Source organism: Elgaria multicarinata, chromosome 4, assembly GCF_023053635.1.
Source record: "Elgaria multicarinata webbii isolate HBS135686 ecotype San Diego chromosome 4, rElgMul1.1.pri, whole genome shotgun sequence".
Classification (NCBI taxonomy): domain Eukaryota; kingdom Metazoa; phylum Chordata; class Lepidosauria; order Squamata; family Anguidae; genus Elgaria; species Elgaria multicarinata.
In genome coordinates, this window is record NC_086174.1 from 83,047,237 (window position 1) to 83,072,019 (window position 24,783).

The 24,783-nt window shown below is 41.5% G+C and overlaps 1 protein-coding gene across 1 annotated transcript; it reads left to right on the forward strand.

Moving 5' to 3' along the window:
* The first annotated feature begins 1,112 nt into the window (after window positions 1-1,112).
* On the forward strand, window positions 1,113-22,420 carry TMEM244 (transmembrane protein 244). The gene is made up of 6 exons (XM_063125719.1): window positions 1,113-1,145; window positions 8,383-8,468; window positions 8,920-8,993; window positions 15,922-16,047; window positions 20,551-20,595; window positions 22,326-22,420. The coding sequence occupies exons 1-6, from the start codon at window positions 1,113-1,115 to the stop codon at window positions 22,418-22,420; spliced, it is 459 nt and encodes a 152-aa protein (XP_062981789.1).
* Window positions 22,421-24,783: the final 2,363 nt, after the last annotated feature.

The following is a 24,783-nucleotide window of genomic DNA, read 5'->3' on the forward strand; positions in this document are numbered from 1 at the left end:
TAATGGATTGCCTCAGCTCCTTGGTTCCTTAAGATCTACATCCACTCAAGAACCACAGAGAAGCAAAAGAACTCTGGGAGTGGATCAGTGGGGTTCCTTTTATTTTAGATGTATTTTTACAATCCCAGACAAATGGCTTGCATTTGCAAGTAAATAAATGATGATATAAGTATGCTTTCTAAAGAAGGCAACAAAAATGGGGGAAATCGCTCTGGACAACAGTATCTGCATTTCTCCTGAAACATCTATGAAGCATTCCTGATCTCCACATTATTTATTTATTTTTTATTAAAACATTTGTATCCCACCCTGTAACACAAGGATCTCTTGGTGGCATACAGATAAAATCATAGATTTTAATCAAAGATTTGTTAGAAGTAGGTAAATGATGAATAGTACTCATGTACTTCCAGCTATAGCCACAGGGAGGGGCCATAGCTCAGAGATAGAGGACATGGTTATACCAAGGGTGCCACGTTCAATTCCCTTGCGTTTAAAAAAAGAGTTCATGTATCAGATATGGGAAAGACATCTACAGGAGACTTTGCAGAGACACTGCCCATCAGCATTGACACTACCAGAATAGACTGATCAATGGCCTTGCTAGTGTAACACACACTCACACACACACACACACACACACACACACACACACACACACACACACGTGTGTGTGTGTGTGTGTGTGTGTGTGTGTGTGTGTGTTATTAAATGGATTGTATGATTTACAAAAGTCATTGGAACTGGGAGTGTAGTGTAACCTCTTTGAACCAATATCAATGAGTGCAGTTGTAGAGAAAATGAAAAATTTAAAATATTGGCTCCGTGCAATCTCTTAATAGCAAAGTGAGCAAGATGTTTTTAGCTGAGCATGTCCCAAAGCAGTTTGGACATTTAATGAGCTGCTAAGGATTGTCAGGATGGACTTCAGCAGCTTAGAGTTGGCTCACAGATGGCTTTTGCCCCAGTTCACTTTGATCCAATAATGCTATCCTGTTCTGTCTCACACTACACGCCCGGTAGTGCTTTGTGAGTGGGAAAGTGGCTTCTTCCAGTGGATATTGATATCAGAAATGTAACTGCATCACTGCTCTTTTGCTCATCATGTGTACATGGCTCTCAAGATCAAAATTGCTGAAACGAAGGTAAAGAAAATCGAGTCGGTGTTGAACTCAAGGTCATTGCATAGCATTATTGTATGTGACATCCGGCAAGTGGGTGGACAAAACATTGTCTTGATTCTAAGATGCTGTTTTTGTTTAGTTTTGTCATTCTTTTGGCTCATGAAAACTCCAAATTAAAAATGAGTGGTGTCATGGGAAATTATTTAAAGTGTTGAAATTATAAGGTCTAGGGCAAGTGTCAACCCCCGAGGAGGATTTTATAAATATGTAACATCGCAAAGTTGAAAGGTGCCTTAGAAATGTTTCCAAAAAGCCATTAGCTGTTTTTATTCTGTCCAGAACTGCATAAATGTTCCCCAAACCTTATCATCTGGAGTAGCCCTAATAATTTCAACAGAACAGCTCCAGAGTAAATGAATTGAGAATTATGACCTATAGATCACAGTGTGTGTGTGTGTGTGTGTATTTTAATTTCTAAAGGAAACACATTTTTTAAGGCTCCACATTTTTGTAACATATACATTTAAAATTGGTAGCAGGGAGAGGATGAGGAATGACACATACAGGCTAACCAACCATCCTGTGCGTAAGTGTTCTCTTGGATCAGGACCAGAGCATTTGGCACTCAGCCAAAATAGCCTTTTGGCATCCAGTTATAAAAAGTTTGGTCTTTTAATCTTTTACATATTTTTCCAACCTTTTAAAAGATTCTGTCCAAGTCACTGTCCTTCCTAGCATTTTCCAACCAGAGCTTTAAATAATATTCTAGATGAAGTATGTAGAATTTAAGATTAGGTCAAAGTAGAAACAGTGTAGTATGCTGCTGGATTAGAGTCTAATAGCCTTGGTTCATGCCTACTTAGCAATTTAAGGCACAATCTGGCTGGCTGGGAATTGTGGGATTTTTTTTCTGTCGAAGGGGTTCATCGGACAAGTGTTTTATTGCACGCTCGCTTCTGGATTTTTTGCGCTTCCTTTAGACAATGCTGTCTGCCTCCTGCATGCCTCCCACTCCTTCTTGCCCTTTTTCCATCACAAAATGGACCCCTTTTAATCCAACTTTTTTGGGGGGAGGGAAAGGAATGTGCCACCATTTCCTGCTGTGTGCAGGAAAAGCGGAGTGATGAAAACGGCCCCTGAATGGGCCACGTGGTCTTTGTTTACTTCCTCTTTCATCTCCAGGAAAAAAAAGGAAGTATTGTGGGACAGAAATGGAGGCAGAGAAGAGACAGTAGGGAACCGCGATCCCCCCATCTGTTGTTTTATACTTTGAATGTTTTTTTAATTTTTGTGAACTGCCCAGAGAGCTCCGACTATTGGGTGGTATAGAAATGTAATAAATAAATAAATAAATAAATAACCTAGGATTGCACCCTTAACATATGAATGAGTCATTGGGGCCATGTGTAGGATCTTTCATTTACATTACCAAATGGTCATTTATTAAGACCTGTGTGCCATGTAAACAGGGCCGCTCGGTAAGTCAGACAACTTGCATTGCCCTGCCAAATAGTGAGGAAAACCTCACCAAACTTCTAGACTGGATCAAAAATTGAGGAAAGCAGGGGAATGGTAAGGATCTCTTTGCCCTTTGGAAAACGAAAACAGACAGCAAGCTTACCAAGTGGCTTATGTGGTAACCATATGTGGTAAGTTACCATTTGGTAAATAGTCATCTGTGTTGACACACTGACCCGGTTCAAATGATTAAACAATCCATGCTTTGTTAACCATGGATTGTTGTTTGGGAGCATGCGGGAGCTAACAGCATGTTCCTGGTGCACTCCCAACCACTTGCCCACTTCTATTTGCTAAACAACCCAGGAATGTCCTGTCCCTGGGTTGTTCTCCATGGTATGTTGTTGAGCAAGAAACAACCCAGACTTTGAAGCCTTGATTTGTTCTTGGGAAGCTGATGAGCGTAGGCTGTTTATTGTGTGAACCAGATCCCTATCTGTCAGCCTCAGTATCCTTCTCTAATATGGCAATAATGGTGGTCAACCCCATAGTTGTGCTGTAAGGATTGAATCATATAGCTACAATGCATTTAATGGATCATCTAGTCTGGCCCCCTATATATCTTCAAACTCCTTAAGAAAAACATAATTAAGGAAGGAGATTACACAGCCTCCATAAGCCTTCTTTATTCCACTGTTGAAATTTGTTTGATTAGGATGATCTCCTAATTCGTAAACGTTTTGGGTGTGCCCTCCCATTCTAGACTTATTCCACCTTCTGACTCTGCCCCAACCAAGCATCTGTTTCACAGCTGAACACATATCCTGGTGCTGTAAGACCTGTGGACTCAGAACGAATCCAACACTAGCATTAGACAGTGAAAATAGAGCAAAACTTTAAGCCTCTTTTGGTGTTCACCTCAAATACTTCAAGATTGCAGTGGTGGGTGGGTGCGAACAAGCCCACCCACCCCCACCCCAAAGTCCTTGTTTTCACTGGAGACCTTCATGCCGAAGAGAGATTCTAAGGGCGCAACTCTATCAAGTCGTCGCCCATTAGATGGAAGAATCCAGTCTAAGGCCTAATCTACACCAAGCAGGATATAGCACTATGAAAGTGGTATGAAAGTGGTATGTGGTATGTGTCAATGGGCCCCAAGAGTTGTCAGCACACTTCAGTACCACTATAAAGCAGTAGTGTGGCTCCTGCCTTTTACATACCACTTTTATATTGCCTATAGTACAATATCCTGCTTGGTGTATATTAAGCCTAAGAAGCTTCTGAATTCCCCTTTGCCCTGCCAGGCTGCTGCCAGTAGGGTGGGAGGAGCGATGGAGGTGATTTTTACCTCCTTTTCAAAAATTTCTACCAGACAGGCCCTGAGCCCATCTAATGGAGACATGCGGGCAGGCCTAGGGATGGAGAGGCCACAGGATAGAGAGGATCCTGACCTCTCCTCCACTGGCACGTCACCTGTCCTTGTATGAGGTCGTTTTATTGACCTAGGCTGCCACAGAGCTTTCTACAGTGGCTGGAAGGGAGGCGGGGGTGAAGATCTGAGTAGGTATTTCACTTCAGAGGGCGTAGCTCTCTCTATTGCCTCAGGAATGCAACTCTCCAGTATCCTATGGGCCCACAGACCATGTCTAGGGGTCATCATATTGTGCCCTAAATCTGTTATTTGTTAATTAATTTAAAACATTGATAAGCCGTTAATCAAAGCCCTCCCAAGGCTGCAGACAAAATTTAAAAACACAACATACCATAAAACAATGATAAAACCAAAACAAAGAAAGAAATAATCTAATCAAAATTAGCCATTAAAACCAGATAACACTGCATACACAATGGCAGCAGATAAAGTCCGTACTCAATTGTAGGCCAAGGTAGGGCCCATTTGAAGACCTGTAATGATGGGGTTTGGCAGACATCAGTTCAGTAGGAACAGAGTTCCATAAGGAAGGGGGTTACTATTAAGAAGTCCATATCCTTCATTCCACCACCCTAATTGCCTTGACAAGAGGGCACACAAGCATGGTCTTCAATGTTGATCTCAATGTGTGGGCAGGTTTGTATGGGTGAAGGTAGTCCTTCAGGAAACCTAGACCTAACTGCTTAGGGATGTAAAGGCCAATAATAACACTTTAAATGTCCCCCAAAACACACTGGTAACCAGTGCAGCTGCGACAATATAGGTACCACATAGTCCAACCACCTAGCAGCTGAATTTTGCACCACATGAACTTTCTGAACTGTCTTTAAATATGGTGACCATATGAAAAGGAGGACAGGGCTCCTGTATCTTTAACAGTTGAATAGAAAAGGGAATTTCAGCAGGTACCATTTGTATGCAAGCAGCATCTGATGAAATTCCCTCTTTATCACAACAGGTAAAGCTGCAGGAACTATGCTAGAGTGACTAGATGCAAAAGAGAGCAGGGTTCCTGCAACTTTAACTGTTGTGATGAAGAGGAAATTTCACCAGATTCTCCATATATACAAATGACACCTGCTGAAATTCCCTTTTCTATTCAACTGTTAAAGATGCAGGAGCCCTGTCCTCCTTTCCATATGGTCACCCTACTTTAAAGGCAGCCCCAGGTAGAGCCAATGGGGGCTTTCTTCTTTTTAGCTCCAGTGTGCTGTCTCCCTCCCTCCTATCTCTCTCCTTCCGACTGTTGTTTCTTCATACACATGTGGCGTTATGTGTATGAAGGGATGAGGGGGATGCGTGTTACCTTCAAATAGCCTCTCATTCAAACACTCAAGAGAGATTTCCTACTATTTCCTATTAGCTCCCACTGGAGGAAAAAACACACAATGCCAGTTGTTCTGGGCCATTAACAAGCAATTTGCCTGACAAAAGGGATGGCTGGCCAGCAACATAACAATATAGCACACCTGTCAACAGCTTAGCCAGAAAAAACCACATTAGGCAATAAGAAGTAAACGTAGCTTTGAACTTACATTAGACAGGAATAAGGAATCAGATAATAAAGTAGCATTTATTTAGAATACGCAGCAGAACATTAGTCTGTAAAAAGCTCCAAAAGAAAAGAGCAAAACATTGTACTAAATAAAATCACTGTGATTAAATGATATCAGTGTGCTGGCATTTATCTTGTATTACTGAAATAGCCATTATAATGGCAGCTGAAGTATGTCCAGGGAGGACTAGAAGAACCGCTAGCTTAAAAGGGTGGAGTGGATCTCTGTGTGCTTCCTGTTCTGCACACAGAGACATATTGCACATCCTTTGCAGGATCTGTGTCAGTGAGAACTAGGCCAGGTAATACCAGGGAGGAAGCATTTCTTCTGTCTACAACTATAAATCCACAGCACTTTACTGTTCCTAGAGGAGCCAATGGCCTAGCAAGCATTTGCCAGTTTGACCCACTGGGAGGGTGTGTGTGTGTTAAGTAACGGGAATCCCCTTGTTACCTCCAATTATTGATTGAAGATAACAGGGTGATTCCTTTCCCTGCCCTCTCCCTAACCCTCTGGAAGCCTCCAAATGGTGAGGGCTATAGAGAGAACCAAAGCATTCACGGTATTCTTACTAGTCGATCTAACAGCTAGGAGAGTCCGAGCTTCTTTGGTGTGGAACCATGCAGCTTCATCAGATGAGCATTTTATTGCACGCTTCTTACTGGGCACTCGTGGATTTTCGCAGGTCCTATTCACGACGTTGTCTGTATCCCGTGCACCTCCTGCCCCTTTTAGCCTTCTTCATGCAACAAAAAACACCCCAGTAAGTCCGACTTGTGTTTTGAGAAGACACTTGCCGCTATCTCCTGCTGTATGCAGGAGAATCAGCGCAATCAAAACAGCCCACTGAATGGGCCACGTGCACGTTGTTTACTTCTTTTTTCAAAAGAGAAATAATGAGGGACAATCGCACAGGCGAAGAAGCGACTAAGCAAACGTGATTTCCCCCTGTATGATGGCACTCTAAGATAAGTTAACGTAACGAAGTTCAAGGAAGGAAAATTTCCATCCCCTCTTCCACTGCAGCATGTGCAACTCCTCCCTGCAATGCTGAGCAGAATGTTGATTTTTGATGATAGGATGCTGTGGTCTACTGGGAAAAAGAGAAAATGGGAAACTCCTAATCTGAACCTCCTTAAGGGTGCTATCTTATGCATGTTTAGACTTAAAAAAGCCCTACCACTCCCAGTGTGGAGGGACATGCTGGGAATTGTAGGACTTTTTTCTTGTCTAAACATGCATAGGATTGGAACCTAAGTCACTTTATCTTATGATGCAAAGCTGATTTAGGTGATTCCACTCCCCCCCCCCAATTCTATCCCAAATTGTTCAGGTGCCCCCCCCCCCCCCCAACCTGGAACATTTTCAGAGAGCAGAAGTGACAGTGAGGGTGAAGGAGGGTACAGTAAACCCAACAGCTGTGAAAATAATTTAGTTTACGATCCAAGATGTTCACTAGAGTTTACTTTGAAAAACCAAAAGATTCCCCCACAAAAAGAACCCCCCTCAAAAGCATCCATTTGTGAGCTTTTTATTTTGAATTTAAGAGCAGTCATAGTCCTGCAGATAGAAAAAATATATTAGAACATACTGTGATTCTAGAGGAGAGAACATAAAAGGTAAGTTATAAATATCCACAGGCAATACTTGCTACTTTTTGGTTGATTGCACATTTTAACATTTTTCTGGCATACAAAAATTAACTTACTTTACATGCTTCTACTCCCAGCAAAACAGACAAGCCATTTTTAAATTTGAGATTGTTCTAATACACTTAACATTCTGCCTTATTGATTTTTTGTTTATTTAGTTAGAATATTTATTTCTGACCTTTCAGTTCTCAGCCCCAGGAGGCAGCTAACATAAGCATGGGTCCGAGGACACATGATGTACAATGCAATCCTATATAGCTCTACTCAGACATGAGTGCCGTTCAGTTCAATTGGAGTCTCTCAGAGAGAGAGAGAGAGAGAGAGAGAGAGAGAGAGAGAGAGAGAGAGAGAGAGAGAGAGAGAGAGAGAGAGAGAGAGAGAGAGAGAGATTGCAGTCATAGCCACCTTGCTGACCTTAAATGGATTTTGGTCTAGTAGTCAGTGCCTGGAAAGCAGTGCTAGATTTGGGTGTCATGAGACGGGTGTTTTATCATACGCTCATTACTGTTTTTCATGTGTTCTTTTGATGATGCTGTTAGCCTCCCGTGCATCTCCCGCTCCTTCTGGTCTTTTTTCCATGACAAAATAAACCCTGGTAAATCCGACTTATTTTTTTAAAGTGAGACTTGCCTCCATTTCCTGCTGTGTGCAGGAAAAGCAGCGCAATAAAAATGCCCACTGAATGGGCCATGTGGTTGTTGCTTCTTCTTTTTTCCCCCTGTAAAGAAATTGTCACTATTGTGACACAGCAGCAGGAGGCCATAGCGATGGTAGGGAAATGCGATTTCCCCCCTCTGATGATGCTCCTACACTACAGTATTGGGAAAAAGGCGGGATACAAATAATAATAATAATAATAATAATAATAATAATAATAATAATGCTTTATAGCGGTATTGAAGTGCAGTGATAACTGTTGGGACACAGGACAAATTCCATATACCACTTCCATAGTGTTATATCGTGCCTCCCAACGACGCACCCAGTTAATGTTTTGATACAAGGAAACCCCTTTGCATGTTGCCTTGAGATCCATACTGGAAAAGCAGTCTTACTTTGGTTGGTTGGTTGTTTAAATCATGCTCAATTCTTATTTTTCTTGGTAATTTGAAAGTAAACATGGTTAAGAAAGCAAGTCTAATTTCCTTTTTCCTTTACAGGTTATTTTGCTCAACCTGCTACTCTGTGTAATCATATTCTACTCAGTGTATTATGTGGTCCTATGCTTTTGTTTCACAGCATTCAGGTAAGAAGATCTTGACAATCATTGTGAATGAATGAATGAATGAATACAAATGTGGTGCGAGGCTGGCAGTGTTCACAAACTTTCAGGAGAATATTTAAACATAACAAATCCTGTGAAGCTTGCCATATGCAAATGCACATACTGACTAAATTCTTGAATTCTAAAACAACATCTTTTAACATGTCTGTTGTGAAGTGCAGAATAATTAGATCCATTAGCTTAGCAAGCTATTAAAAGCATTTAGGAAAACAATACATATGCTAAATAGTTTTTTTAAAAATAATAATAATAGTATCAGCCTTCCCCAGCCTGGTGCCATTAGCCATGCTGACTGAGGATGATGGGAGTTGCAGTCCAACACATCTGGGGGGCATCTGGTTGGGTTGTCAGTCTGTACCTTGTGTTCAGATAGCCTTATATGTTATCTTTGACATTTTGAATATCTTCACAGGCTGCAGATGCTGGATGGACTGGGACCTTTTGATTTTAAGACCAACCCGTCATGGATTAATCCATATTATTTAGGTAAATTTTCTTCTTTGAAATTCTTTGTTCTTCCAACAGCTAGATGGTTTCTCTGTTGAACTTCTCCAAACAGTTTGTCATTTTTAAAACGTATTAAGAATGATTACTCAATGTTACTACCTGTTTTATTATTATAGTTTTAATTTTTGTGAACTGCCCATAGAGCTTCAGCTATTGGGCAGTATAAAAATGTAATAAATAAATAAATAAATAAAATGCTTCCACGATTCCACATTGTATGGCAGCCTTCCCCATCCTGGTACCCTCCAGAAGTTTTGAACTACAATTCCCATCATTCCTGACCATTAGCCATGCCGGCTGGGGTAGATAGGAGTTGAAGTTTGAAACATCTGGAGAGCACCAGGTTGGAAAGGCTGTTGTATGGTATTAATGATTTCAAGTCAAGGATATTTAATGGGCTGTTCTACATGTTTAGAAAAGTCAAATAGTGCCAGGGTAGGGTGGTGGTGGTGGTAATGGCAAGTGGTGGTGGGGAATAACAGAGGTGTGTAGTCTTGTGTCCCCCAAGTTAGCCTGCTGCCTGAGGTATGGAGGACACTGTCCCATCACTACTGTTGAAGAGCCAAGTGCTGGTTTGGTCAGCTTCTATACATGGAATGGATTGGAAGTTAGGGGTTGCATAGTTGCCTCAAGCAGCAAAATGTCTTGGACACCCCCTGCAAGGTACAGTCCTCTATTTTGGTTCCACTTCAAGATGCAGGTGGGTGTAGGAGAATTAAATACTACCCCATGTCTCAAAACACTTACCTATAGACAGCTGTGTCAGAAGAATCCAGACTACAAATTCTTTTTAAACACAGGGCATGTGATCTCCTCCCACCTGCATTCTGAAATGGTGCAGTCTCAGCAGTGTGATATTACACACTTTCATTCTAATGTGCATATCACCTCTGCTTCATTTGTCCAGGAGAATCAATCTTCCATCGTGATCAGCACAGCTTCTTTTGGGGGCTATTTCATGCAGCCCCACAACTGTAACCCCTTATCAAAATAAAATCAAGGGGCTGGATCTAGGATCTGCCTTTCACTTGAGGAAGGTCCTTCCCCCTATTTTGGGGGGATCTGCCCTCCCACAGCACAGCTGACCCTTGTGCAGCATTATGTGGGGACTAGAGGGGATGTCATTGGAAGGAGGAGGCGGAGACGGTTGATCCAGCTTAAATCTGGACCCAGCCCATGCTGCTTATAAAATTTCTGATTTTCCAAACAATTTCTAATTGTGGATACACGGCTGGAACTATTTTAAGCATATTCCCCAGAGTAGTCACTGTGGCAACAAGGAAAATACCATCACTGTTAACACTGCATCCAGCTGAGCTTTTCACTCCCTTTACCTCTACACACCACCTTTAGCAATGTCCTCTGTTATTTTGAAATCCTGGCAATTTCAGGGGAAGTGCTCATGGGGTCAGGGAGGAGACAAGCCTAAAACAGCTTTCTGAGAGCTAAACTACATGGTTTGTTAAGTGCGTAGCATTTATGTGATCCTAATTTTATTTTACTCTAGAATAGGTGTGCAGGGGCCCAATCCTTGTATGTGTGTGTGTAAATTTAGGGGAGGGGAAATGGCTCGTTGGGAAGTTATAAGGCCCGCCTATTCTGGATTGGATCCCACAAACTTACTCTAGAGTAAAATAAAATCTAACATAGCATCAAGTTTAGCCCTCAGTTATGGAGATAGCATTTTATTAGTGAATATGGGAATAAGTACAGCAGAACCAATCTTATTTTTACATCTGTGCTAACAAATTGCAAAATTATGAATGTTTTACCTTGAATGCTATGATTTTAACTTCAACCAGCTCTGCTGATAAACTAGCAAATGGCTTCAGCTGATATCTATATATTTATTTCCTTTGTTCCCTGCCTTTCCAAATGGTACTCAAGGCAGTTTTTGTTCCTAATCATGAACCTGTTTAGGATGTGGAGTCAGTGCATGGCATGGTCAGGCTGTTGCTAAAGCGCACAGGTCCAGAGGGCTGACCACAACTAATGCTGGCATCCCTGTATGTTATTTTTTTTTTTTTTAAATAGCCAGGCCTGGCATAAAAAGAAAAGTGTTGGGTGAAGCAGCTGCTGCCAGCTACATTGCCCACAATTCTTCTGGGCCCAATGCACATTAAGCCAAGCCCAGAGATATTGGGGGTAATGATGCTGGCAGCGGCTCTAGCCGCCTCACCGGACACTTCTCAGCGCTAGGCTGAGGGGAGACTGGAGTTGCGCTGCTGCTTTCTTCAGTACTGCTGGCTGTCTTCAGTGCTGCCCACCACCTGTCGCCACAACCATCTCCACCTCTGACCCTTGGTGAGCTCACTCTGGGGTGCCTGGCACCGGGGGGGGGGGGGGCACAGCACACACACCCATGCCAGTTGGGCCTACAAGCAGAGGCTCAACACTCTAGCCCTCTTCAGATGTTTCCATCATGTGTTGGACCAATGCATGGGGTGGAGGGATGGGGCTACACTGACTGCCCCTTCCCCCAACCTCGTATATACTGTGTAGTCTTTGCCCCTGGTGTCTGCGCATACATCCCAATGTCTGCAGGGAGTGGGCCTTCAGGCATTCTGCTGTACTTGAACTCTGAGCTGGAACCCTCATCACACAAAGAGCTGGGATTAGCTGTGGATCCTTGAGTTGTCACTCTGTGATAGTGAAACATCCTGACTGTGATTCTTAGTAAAGCTGTTATGGTTCCCCTTCAGGGCCAAAAGAAAGATATTTACAGGAAGAAAATACATTTTAGTATGTTTATAATCTTGCTATAAAATTTCTACAAACAACCCGTTTAAAATGTAAATTATTTTGCCAAATATGTTCAGGGAGATCTTTAATTAGTTAGCTTTTGGATGCAAATAACATTTGGTGAGGTTATCTGAAAAGTAAGTTACTTGTGGTGGTGGCAATGGGGGCTGCAATTGGAATAAGTAACTTATGGTATAAAAGTCACATTTCAGTCTTATTAATACGATCTATGGCTAGATCTACACTGCTGCTTTATAACAGTATTGAAGTGCACTGATAGCTGTTGGGGCACATTACACATTCCATATACTGCTTTCATAGTGTTATTTCCTAATTTTTATTCTTCATTATCCAAAATACCACCACAAATGTCATTGTGTCTCCTACAAGATATAAATGTGCAAGAGGGATATAGCGTTACCGTGATGGGATTGTAATGATTTGACACAAGGTGGCCCTGGTTTAAACTCTGTGACTTTTTCTGGATCAATAACATACATAGATAGATAGATAGATAGATAGATAGATAGATAGATAGATAGATGAGTTAATGTGACCTCTTTTTGCAGTCATCTGTTTCTGAGGCCCACGTGCTTCCAAAGATCTATCGAGTGCCCTTTTTTGAGGCATGTTTCAGACATGGGCCAGATCTACACCAAGCAGGATATGACACTTTGAAAACGTTTTGAAAACTGCTTATAGAGTGCGTCCTGGACCTCAACAGTTGTCACTGCTGTTATAAATCGTTTTAAAGCGGTAGTGTAGATCCTGACATGATGAGCAGCAATATCTCTAAGCAGGAAGAGTCTGTAAGCAGGGAAAGGCCATAGTTCAGTGCTAGAGCACCTGCTTGCATACAGAAGGTCTCAGGTTCAATCCCCAGCATCTGTAGGTAGGGCTGGGAAAGAACCCTGCTTGAAACTCAGGAGAGTCACTGCCAGACATTGTCAAAAATACCAGCTAAATGGACTCAATATAAGCATCTATCTAGGTTCCTAATATAAGATCTGGGAACAATGGGTCGAAAGCCACGAACCTTGAGCCAGGTACCCACCAAAGGTGGATACTGTTGTTCCCCAGGGCAAAGTCTTCATAATCCTTCCAGGTTAGCAAGGTTAGCCCTCCCATTAGGCAAAGTGAGGTGGTTGTCTTGGGCAGCAGTTGTTGGGAGGTAGCTTTCCCATCACTGGTCTTGATGCTAAAGCTACCTCCCAACAACTCATTTGCCAGTCCAGTCAGGTTTTGTACCTGGAATGGGAGAGGATGCCATCTTGCTCATTGTCTCAAGTAGTCTTGGGCCAGCTCTGCAGGTCAGGAGCTACCAATGGCCAACATGGAGAGTCACCCTGGAGCCTAAGAACCCTATGAAGTGTAACCCTTTTAACTCACCATTTAAGGCAGCAGCACACACAAATCTGTGGATTCATGGCTCTTCTAGTCCTGACAGAGATTAGCCGGTTTTGGAAGTGTGGTCACAAGACCTCTTCCCACATGGCTCTCACCGTGATGGCTGCCAGTGGGTGTGGATGTTGTGGTTCTGAAGGTAATAGTTCTCAGGGTCAGCATAAGGCCTCTTCCTCATTTATGTGTAAGGAGCGGGCATAGCACAGTGACTGGGATGCCCTGGTATATTCAAATCTGGGACTTTAATTCCCTTAGTAGGGGAAATTGTTTTCCTGTTTAACTTTGTGTTTGGCAGAACCAGTTCTTATGTAAGCCTGGATATTTGGGCATCCTTCTGTCTTTATATCTCAACTAGTGTTTTATCTCCAGATATCTGAGGACTTGACTCCAAGGCTTTGGGGGAATCTCAGGCCTATGCCTTTACTAAGAGGCTGTGGTATCAAAAGTGTATTTTTATCTCATCTCCTGGTGTGTAAAATACTCTGATGGAGACACTAGGGAAAACACTGTGATCTATTTTGGCCCATCAACGTCTTATTCCAAACAGGAGTTCCACTGAAGGAAATGTATCCAACCCAGAAAAGATACTTTTTGCCTTATTCACCATGGTTAAAGCTGTGGCTTAAGGAGCCTTCTGAACAGGGCCAGCATTGTCTAGTAGAACTGGGCTTACTAACCACTCTCATGTCGTGCGAACTGGGCCAATGTCTAGTTTGGCAGTGAGTCAACAGGTGCACATATATGCATCACAAGCTGTGATTTTCCCATTCACAAAAGTTGAACTACATATGTTTGCTTTTCAAATAGATCACTCCTGTGAGCTAAGTGCAATACCATCTGCACTGGCTCATAGAATTAGTGTGAGTAGGCTGGGCTAGAAGATTTTTCTAATTCCAAGATGGAGAAAGAAAAGGAGGAATTACTAGTACAAGTATTGTGACCTTTCCTTCTCCTAGTCTCAAGGGCTCCCTGGTTGCTGGTGTGGGTAAGGAGAGCTGGTAGATCCAGACTTATCTGTCAGGCAGCAGTAGATTAATTACAGTAATGACCAGAGCAGCTGTTGAAGGTCTGAGGAATAAATTAAGAGATACAATTCTTAATTAATAACTTGGACAAATGAAAGTAATATTGCTTTCCTTTCTATACCCTTACTGCTTACAGAGGGCAGTTTTTGCAGAGCTTGAGAGAATGGGTATCAAAATAGGGTGCTATTTAACTACTAAAAACCTGACTTTACTTTGTTAAAATCAGTGGATGTTTTTTATTGATTTTGGCTGATGAAGGATCAGCTTCCTGGAGGATAAGGTGGATTGTCTTCTGGTCTCAGCTGAGAACCAACTGCTCAAGGCAACATTTAACTGTGTAAACTTTTAAGTTCATTTCCTTCATGAGGTTACTGCTGGTCTAAGCAACAATAAATACCCATACACTACTTTAATTTAGTGTATAATGAGATTTTGACCATGGCAGCAGGGAACTAGAGTAAATACTTTTGTCGGGGGGAATTATGAAAGTCTGCCACATTGATAAAAAAAAGAAAAGGATTTTAAGACTTAATAATGGTGTTTTGATTAAATCTATGCATGAGAATGTGCATTTTTCAGCTCCCATTGAGGGCTGCATCATCCAGACACAATTCAAAATGTTATGTTGGCCAAGAGACCTATCATTCCATATCAGAACTCCTTTCTTGGAAAGTAGAATCTCTCAAACATTAGGTTGAAGAACAAAAATGACCCTGTTGATTTTATTTTCTTTATCCTGGATGGAAAAAGGCAGCCTCAGGGACATGTGGCATGGCACAAGGTCCTAAAAGGATCATCAGAAATAACCACCACCACCACCACCACCACCATGGATCTCTGCTTTCAAATCAGCATAAGTTGAAAGCCTATGAAAATCAGTTCAATGATACAACATGGTTAGGATTCTGCCTATTTGTCCTATAAAAAACATACATCAAATTGAGCTGGATGCAGCATGCATCTCTCTTAGAACTGCCTATTTATCCTTAATAGCAAGGAACACTTCACAGACTGAGCCTGAAGTTGAGGATAAAATATAGTTGCCAACTTGCTCCCTTGCCTTTAGCACCAGTTTGACAAACAGATATTTAGAGCCCTAGGACTGGAACAGTCCTTCTGCGATAGGGGCGTTGAACCTCTTCCAGCCCAAACAGTGAATTCCATTTTGGAAAAGTTCTCCAGGGCCTCATTCAAGGGGTGAGCAGGGCCCAAAACCAAAGGAACTGGGGCACAATACCAAAAAATACTGGCATATTCTCACCTTAAAGCTCTTACTGTCAGTAACTATGCCTTAGGAGAGACATTTCCTAACCTTTTAGAATGGGGGGGGGGGAAGTGGCCACAAAGCCAGGACACCACCAAACAATTTGTGATTGGGGGAAAGGGAGTAGCCCCCTGGGCCAGGACCCCAGACAGGTCTAGAGATGTGAAGGCCTGGAAAAAAACCTGGAAAAATTCGGGGGGGGGGGAACTCAGTCCCCCCATTTTTTTCCTAAGCCTTTTTCCCCTGAATTTTTTTTGGGGGGGGTTGAAAGAAAATTGGATTATGGGATGTTTTATTTTAGCAGGATGAATAAAATAAGACGTAAATAATTTTCTTTGTTACTAATGTTGATGGTTTCTTCTTGGGCAGGGGGGGGGGGTTAAATTGTTTTTTGCCAGCTCCTCATAAACTGGCAAAACCAAAGAGGTTCCTTACAGTTCTAATGCTATCATCACATATTTCGTGTTTCTAGTTCTTCTCGTGTCATTGGAGATAACTTATTCCATCTCTGGACTGCTCTTTGTCTTGGTTGTAGAAGAATGGGTTTGGGATTATGCTATCATGGTTACAATCATTCACATCACAATAACTTCTGCTGGTACGTATGCTGTTTAATAAATGCAGTCTCTGAAAAAGTACTCTTAATTTTGGAAACCAAGTTTTAGAAGCAATACTTTTGGCTCTATCAGAATTACTTGGATTGTCAGTTTCTGACTGATCCTGTGCTTTGAAGAGTAATCTCACATGCCAACATTAAATCTTTATTTCTTTGCCAAGAAAAGCTTTGAACGCTAGGCTGCTGTTCAAGGCACGGAAATAAGAACAGGAAAAAGGGAAAAAAGAAGCTGGCAGTTCTTCTTGTGAATTAGTTAAGTTCCAGGTCATATAATCTGCCCAAGTCTTTTATAGCCAATCATCTGTGAGGGGCCATGCACCTGGTGACCCTGGGTCTAATCCAGTCTTCCTCAGTTGGGAGCCCTACGGATATTTTGGACTTTAACTCCCATCAGCTGCAGGCAATATGGCTGATGTTCAGAAATACTAAGAGTTATAGGTAGGGCTGTGCAGGGAGCCACCAATCCACCTCGGAGGCCAATCTGGAGGCCCCGAAGCAGCCCTGATCTGCCTCGGGGCTGCTTCGGGGGTTCCTGATCTGCTGAGGTGCGAAGCTGAGGTGAAATTCAGACCCTCCAAGGCGCAACCAGCACCCAGAAAACTCCCCCCACTTTCCTGGTGCCTCTGCCATCTGCCGCCACAGATGACAGAGGCACCAGGTAAGCCCCCTCCCCCCTTCCACACTTACCTGCAGCTGCCGCCACCGGCTTGCATCCGGCGGCTTCTACTCTAGGATGCTGAAGGCCGGAAGCAGGTGGCAGCCTGCTTCTGGCTTTCAGTGCCCTCGCATAGAAGCCGCCGGACGCAATGAAGTGGCAGTGGCAGGTAAGGGGGGAGAGGGGCTTACCTGGGTCTGCCACCGCCACTGGCTATAAAAGACTTGGTGATCATGCTGCTGGCTTGCATCCAGCAGCAGCAGCGGATGCAGGTAAGTGGGGAGGGGGGAGGAGGGCTTACCTGATGCCTCCGCCTCCACCACCATCTTTCTTCTGGCGGCTTCTGGTGCCACTGGAAATGAAAGGGAGTAGGCCACGTGAGGCGGTGCACTGCCCTAGTATTTGTCATTTTTAAATTTAAAAAAATTCTCACAGTTCCTTAATTGTGACATTTATTATGACAATATTAATCCTAATGCAGAAAATCTCAAAAGTTGACATCTCAAAAGAAGATTGTCTCAAGTCAAGGCAAACATGTTTTGGACAGTTTAAATGCACCCCAAAATAAAAATGGATGAACTATTTTTAAGATATAGCTCAGATGTAGACAAATTAATACAGAAAGTTCATAGCAGCCATGTGGGATGACTGTTGTCAAAGAAAAAATCCTCCAAAACAACCAAAACAACAACCAAAAATACAACTCGTTATCCTGAGCAATGAATATAAGAACAAGGGCACAAGAGGTCAAATAGGAGAATGAATCCATTGCAAATGTTTTGTTTTTTTTAACCACTAGTGCAAATCTTTTCATTGGACCATGATGTGAAGTCAGCATTAACATTTATCATGCTGCTGCTTATTGTAACAAGAATCTGGGAAGACATGTAGTTTATGTTTGATTGTGCATTGTTCAATGATTATGTTATCTGTCTCTGTGTGTTTTAATATGCAATAAATATTTTTTTAAAAAAAGAATCTGGAAATGTTAGGAAAGAAAGAAGAAATTTGGTTATAGTCAATGTCAAACAAATACAGTTTGACTTTAGAGAGCTGGAGAGATTTACTTGCTGGAGTTGGCTGGAATTGGAGGTGCTGCCTTGAAGGGGAGAAGGATCTGTTGTTTTTAGGAGTTGGATTGCTTCCAGTAGGGTGGATGTGTATATTGTAAATAAAGAGAATATTACGAATTCCAGAGAGATAAGCGTATTATTATTATTATTATTATTATTTGTATTTTTATACCGCCCAATAGCCGAAGCTCCCTGGGCGGTTCACAAAAACTAAAACAATTCAAAGTGTAAAACAAACAGTATAAAAACATGATATAAAATACACATTAAAATGAATTAAAACATACCATACATGATTAAAACATCCTGAAAACATTCTAAAATTTCACTGGATAGGCCTGCCAGAATAGATCAGTATTTATTGCTTTTTTAAATTCTAAAAGACTGTCAAGTTGACAGTTATTAGTCTTTTGCAGCAAAAACAATAAAGAATCTTGTGGCACCTTGAAGACATATGGACATTGTCCACTTCATCAGATGCCACATTACACAATATCCTAAATCTCCAGTGCTCTCTTAACCAAAGGAAATTAAACCTATAGCACTGTTCCTGGATCTTCTGACCACACTGAAATGTGTAGCAAGTAAAAGAATCATATGTATGTCTACTCAGAGTAAGCCCCGTTGAACGCAATAGGATTTACAATAGCATACATAGGATTGCAGCCAAAGTTACTCTACTTCAAGGTCCATAGTCTAAGATTGTGGCTCTGATCTTTATTCTTTGGTATGTATTGGTGGTCATCCAATGGTTCCAGTGTGTGCATGGACCTCCATTCATACAATGGCTTCTCAGCGTATGAGATTACACTAGATTTCTGTTATGCGGAGAATATTCCTCATAAGTAATATCTACTTCTGCATGTATCTTGGGCATTTCTCTTGACAGAAGGGAATGAAAAAGGCCAGCATGTGCAGGACTATATACAGTAGAAATATTGATGATGCAGCAAAGTCTTTCATGCACATGCAGAATATTGTACTTACCTGGCTTTTTTCACTGACTTGTTATCCTACATGTATCCATGCAGATTTATAAATGATTACTATAATTTAAAGAGAAATACAATACATCTTAGACTGCGATTTATACAATACATCTCAGACTGCTCCACCTGCTGTCCAGGTTCTAAGAGCTTTTCTATATGAGGCATTTATTGTGCGCTCATAATTCCTTACAATTGTTTACGGGTTTTTTTAGTCAGTGCCATGACCCTCCATTTTTGCTTCTGTTTTTAAGAGCACTTTCATGTTTTTTTTTTGTTTTGTTTTTGTTAAGAGTGGAGGAAATGGGGTATTATTTCTGAAAGTGAAAGAAAAATGATTTTCCTGCCCATATAATTGCAATATTATGCTATACCACAGCACTACCTACAGGTTATATAGCAGAAAAAGGAAAAGCTCTTTGTATAGAGCTCAGATCCCAATTCTGCGCTAAAACTGAAAGTAGATACAGTGATTAACAGGCTTGTTTAGAAAAGCACTGGGTATTGCTGGGTACCATGAACGTTTCTCCTCTGCCTTCCTTAGGGTCTTTTATCTTTAAACCATATTTGGACTGGACAGCCCTTCAAACACAGGACATCTTCAAACAGAGGCTTGCCCTTTGATAGCGCTTCATATAGAGGACTGCCCTCTGTAAGGCAGAACACCTGGGGCAGGGTGGTCTCCAGATGTTAGACTCCAATTATTATTATTATTATTATTATTATTTATTTATATAGCACCATCAATGTACATGGTGCTGTACAGAGTAAAACAGTAAATAGCAAGACCCTGCCGCATAGGCTTACATTCTAATAAAATCATAGTAAAACAATAAGGAGGGGAAGAGAATGCAAACAGGTACAGGGTAGGGTAAGCAGGCACAGGGTAGGGAAAAACTAACAGTAGAAAGTAACAGTAGAAGTCTGCACAACATCAAGTTTTAAAAGCTTTAGGAAAAAGAAAAGTTTTTAGTTGAGCTTTAAAAGCTGTGGTTGAACTTGTAGTTTTCAAATGTTCTGGAAGAGCGTTCCAGGCGTAAGGGGCAGCAGACGAAAATGGACGAAGCCGAGCAAGGGAAGTAGAGGCCCTTGGGCAGGCGAGAAACATGGCATCAGAGGAGCGAAGAGCACGAGCGGGGCAATAGTGTGAGATGAGAGAGGAGAGATAGGAAGGAGCTAGACCGTGAAAAGCTTTGAAGGTTAACAGGAGAAGTTTATATTGGATTCTGAAGTGAATTGGAAGCCAATGAAGAGATTTCAGAAGCGGAGTAACATGGTCGGAGCGGCGAGCTAAGAAGATGATCTTTGCGGCAGAGTGGTGAACAGAAACCAACGGACTGATGTGAGAAGAAGGAAGGCCAGAGAGAAGAAGGTTGCAGTAGTCCAACCGTGAAATAACCAGTGCATGAACAAGCGTCTTGGCAGAAGAGACAGACAAAAAAAGAGACAGACAAAAATTGTTATCAACCCTAGTCAGCACAGACAATGGTGATGGATGATGGGGGTTGCAGTCCAATTATATCTGGAGGGCCATATGTTCACCATCCCTGCCCTAGAACTATATTGTCTTATTTCTTATTTTACTTGTACAGCCATTAAAATAGTAATGCTATGAATAATAAGACAACACATTTGTATGCATTGTCCTGAAATGTATTGTCCCCATACTTTAGTACTTCATTTTTAATGCATTGTTGTGACCTTATTTTGTTTTTGTTTTGTTTGTTTTTATCTTGGCACTAATCCTAAAATGTAATACTCTATATTGCAGTTATGTCTGAATTTCCGCTGATGTTGCACTGGTGGGCAGCTTTAGGTATGATTGAAATAGTTATGATTTTATTGTCGAAAAGAGCAGAGCTGTAATACGGTGCTTATTAAATGCCATTCTATCTCAAATACATTTTTTAAAAAAATCTACAACCCGTGTTTTCTCAGAAGTAACTTGGTGGTTCAGTGTGGCTTCTTAAGGCCAGACTAGACAAGACACTATTCATGCAAATGAACAACTGAATGAATTATTAAAAAAAAAAAAGCTGTCAGATGTGAGGTCCCTGGTCTGGAGTGGGCCCCTAGTGTGGGGGAGAGGGAACATTTCAACTCTTTACCCTCACTATGGTTCCCATCTGGATCATGTCCACTGCACCTGCTATTTGCCTTGGAAGAAAAGCTCCCATTCACTGCAACAGAAGTTTTTCTTCTAATGTAGCAGGCATTAGGGAGCTGATCTGGATCAGAACTGCTGTAGGGAAAATGGCTAATTCCCCCTACCCCCATGCCCAGATTTTTAAAAAAAATATTAATGCAATGGCTTAGTAAGAGATTTACCACAATTGAGGTTCTCCTGCACAAGGTCCACTGAAATGATTGGAACTTGCAGAAGCATTACAGCAATTGTTCAGGTCCCATTTATTTCACTGGAGAGTTTAACAGTATATTGTGTCCTTAGGGAATAATTTACATCACACTGAAATAGAAGGGTAGAGCTCATAGTTTAACATTACTAGGATTTTGATTATGGGCTATGCACTGAAGCAGCGGGTGCACAACCTGAGGTCTTAATTGCAGCTTCCGAGGATGCCCTGACGCTGTCCCCTGCCACTGCTGAATTCTCTTCCCCAGTGATTCTGATACACACCATTCTTTCTTCTGTGGTTAACAGAGCAATCTGGAAGAGGATCACTGGGGGAGGCATGAAGCAAACTCTCTTCACTCCATCCCCCAGCAGTACTCACACAGAGCTTTCCCCACTGCTGCTAGCAATGGGGAAAGAATGATATGTATCAAGATTGCTAGGATATGTGTGTTTGTGCATGAGTGCATGCGGTCCCTTAGCCAAAGTCACATGTGACTCTTGGGGCTGAAAAGGTTGTACACCCCTGCTCTAAAGTCAGTGGGATCTGAAGGTAATTCTGCTATAATCTATAAATGACAACCTAGGTATATTGTAGTTCATGCCAAAGCGAATGGCACAAATACGCAACAATTGATTGGAACTGATTATACAGAATTCTAAAACCTGAAAAGGAAAGGGATGGGGATAGCGAGAGGGGGAGAAACCCTTAAAAACCAGTAGGAAAATCCATAACCAAATCATGATTCAAACATGTTTCATAGGGCGTCATCAGACGAGCATCTTATTACACACTCGTTACTGGGCACTCACGGATTTTCACAGGTCCTATTCACGACGTCTTCTGCGTCCTGCATGCTTCCTGCCCCTTCCAGCCTTCTTTGTGCGACAAAAAAAGACCCTGATAACTCTGAATTATTTTTGAGATGGAACTTGCTGCTATCTTCTGCTGTGTGCAGGAGAAGCAGCACGATCAAAACGGCCCACTGTGTGGGCCATGTGCACGTTGTTTACTTCCACTTTCAAAACAGGAAGTAATGAACAAATGCGCAGGAGGAGACGTAATGGTAAGGAAACACGATTTTCCCTCGTGTGATGACGCTCATAGTTCCCAACACAAAAAAACATTTCTGTTTAAATTCTTGCTAGCCACTGCTAATGCTAATATAAGAAATTGTTTTATTTCTTTGCAGGTTCTGGCCTAATTTCAATGATTTGTGGTGGACAATGTTTGGCCTACTATCTGTTCAAAGACAACTTTATTTACCCAGTTCTGGATGATTTCTGAAATGTACTTTTTAATGTCTCCATTTCCTCTTTCTACATTGCTTTTTCAAAAAGCACATTTGTGGGCTAATGTCAGCATGCAATTTTCATTAGATTGGCCTTATAGACACTGTCCTAACACTGTGTGTTTTGTTTTTATGCACATGACTGCTTTATGCAAATTGGAGCATGCGTGAGTCCAGATAAGCACGGCTTTAGTGTGTGTAAATATTAGGTCCATGATAATTGATGTATACTCCCATTTATAGCAAGTATTTTGTGTTTGATTCAGACCTAAGGTTGCAAGATTGTGTACACTTAGGGCTCATCTACACCAATCAGGATATTACACTGTGAAAGCAGTATGAAAGCGGTATAAAAAAGACAGGAGCCATGCTACTGCTTTATAGTGATATTGAAGTGCACTGCAGGATCTACACTACTGCTTTATAGTGGCAATGAAGTGCACTGACAACTGTTGGGGCCCATGATACATCTACACCAAGCAGGATATAACAGTTTGAAAGTGTTATGAAAGCAGTATATGGTATGTGTCATGGGTCCCAACAGCTGTCAGTGCACTTCAATACCACGATAAAGCAGTAGTGTTGCTCCTGCCTCTTATATACTGCTTTCATACCACTTTCATAGTGGAATATCTGCTTGGTGTAGATGAGCCCTTAGATGGGAGTACCTCCCATTGAACTCATGTAAAGGACTGCAGTGTTAGTGCTGAGCATGAGCGGTAGACGAGAAGTGGCACTGTATATAACTCTGTTGTACATAAACTATTTGTGGCACAGTTTGAAGTGAATTTAGTAGCACAGAACTTCATGACACAGAGCTTTAGTTGGATTATGACTCAAGTTAATCCATGGGTAAATCCGTATGTATTTTTAACAGTGCCTTTTATTTGAAGCAGCAGCTTCTGTAATATTGCTCCAGTCAAATTATTTAATCTTTATTTTCATCCCAACCCTAGGATTAAATTTTAAAATTACAAATTGTTTGGTCTTACAATTTAGCTAATTTGCAGCAAACCTATGTACAATCAACAAGCCACTAACTAAGCTATATTAGTACTCATACATAAGTCTTATAAAGGATTTAAAGTTTTCTACTATTTAAGAAAATAGGTTTTTGACTATTGAGCATTTCAAACAAAAATCAATAATTAATAAAAATAAAGAGTATTTCATTTTGGCTACACCAGTTTTTACTTGAAAAAGTAAGCTGACTAATATAAAAATGTAGTAGAATGTTATCTTATAATACATAGTAACAGAATTATTATTTTTTAAAAAAACATTCCACCTCCAGCATCAACGCATGCTTTCTGCTAACTTAAAAAATAAAGTGCACTCCCCTCACTTTCCTTTCAGCAGTAGAAACACCATTGGGGTAGCACTGATCTTTAAGACCAGTAGTTTCATATGTGAGAAGATGGTCCTTAAGATGTTCCGGATCCTTTAAGGACTTTAAAAGCCACCAAGAGCACTTTGAATGTTAAGAAATGAATTGGCTTAATGTTAGTGTCATATGTTTGCTGTGGCTTACCTGAGTTAACAGTCTGGAAGCCACATTCTAGACCATTTGCAGTTTCTGAGAATGCTTCAAAGGCAGCCTCACATAAAGCTTCTTACAGTATTCTCACCTGGATGCCATTAAGGCATAAGGAGATAATTCCCATCAAAGAAAAAATGCAACTGGTTAAATGGCTGCTAAAATGCACCCCCACAAACAGCACATGGGATCAGCACTGGATCCAAGTCTTTAAGGAGGGTGGTGTGTGTGTGTGTTAAAATCACTAGAGGCTGGTGACTCCAATTTCAGTGGAGCTATAAATCCATTCTGGGTTTAAGTCAGAACTCTAAAGGAGGTATTCAAGGTGCTGAACCCATTTTGGGGGTGGGGGTAGGGGTCAGCACTTTTGATAGCTCCTTTAGAGTTGTGGCTAGTTCCAACTAAACCTGAGAATGGATTTACAGCCCTGCCAAAATCAGAGCCACCAGCCTAACCAACTTTACTTCTGTTTTGTGTGGATTAAGTTTCAGTTTGCTCATCTATATCCAGTTCATCACTGACTTCGTAATTCATCAGTTCATCAATGGATACTTTTTCTTCTTTTTTTATAATGCCCCCTCCCGTGAGTGCTTGTGTGTGTGTGTGTGTGTGTGTGTGTGTGCAATTTTGCAAAACAAAAGGTGGTGGTGGTTTAAACCTCTCCTCCTGGAGTGCCACAGTCCCACTTTAAATTAGAGCTGTGCATGCTTACAGGAGAGTAGGGAAAGCTAACCTGCATAGCTCCATTATGAGTGTTTTACTTAAGTTTGGACCTTAAGACACCTATTCAGAACTCCCACTGTTCCCCTAGAATTAAATGTA

Bases quoted from the DNA above. Each gene is read 5' to 3' on its own strand.
- TMEM244 (XM_063125719.1), top strand. From the start codon at position 1,113: ATGGCTCTCAAGATCAAAATTGCTGAAACGAAG. The intron at 1,146-8,382 runs GTAAAGAAAATC...TTTCCTTTACAG, and splicing joins TCAAAATTGCTGAAACGAAG to GTTATTTTGCTCAACCTGCT. The intron at 16,048-20,550 runs GTACGTATGCTG...TCTATATTGCAG, and splicing joins CATCACAATAACTTCTGCTG to TTATGTCTGAATTTCCGCTG.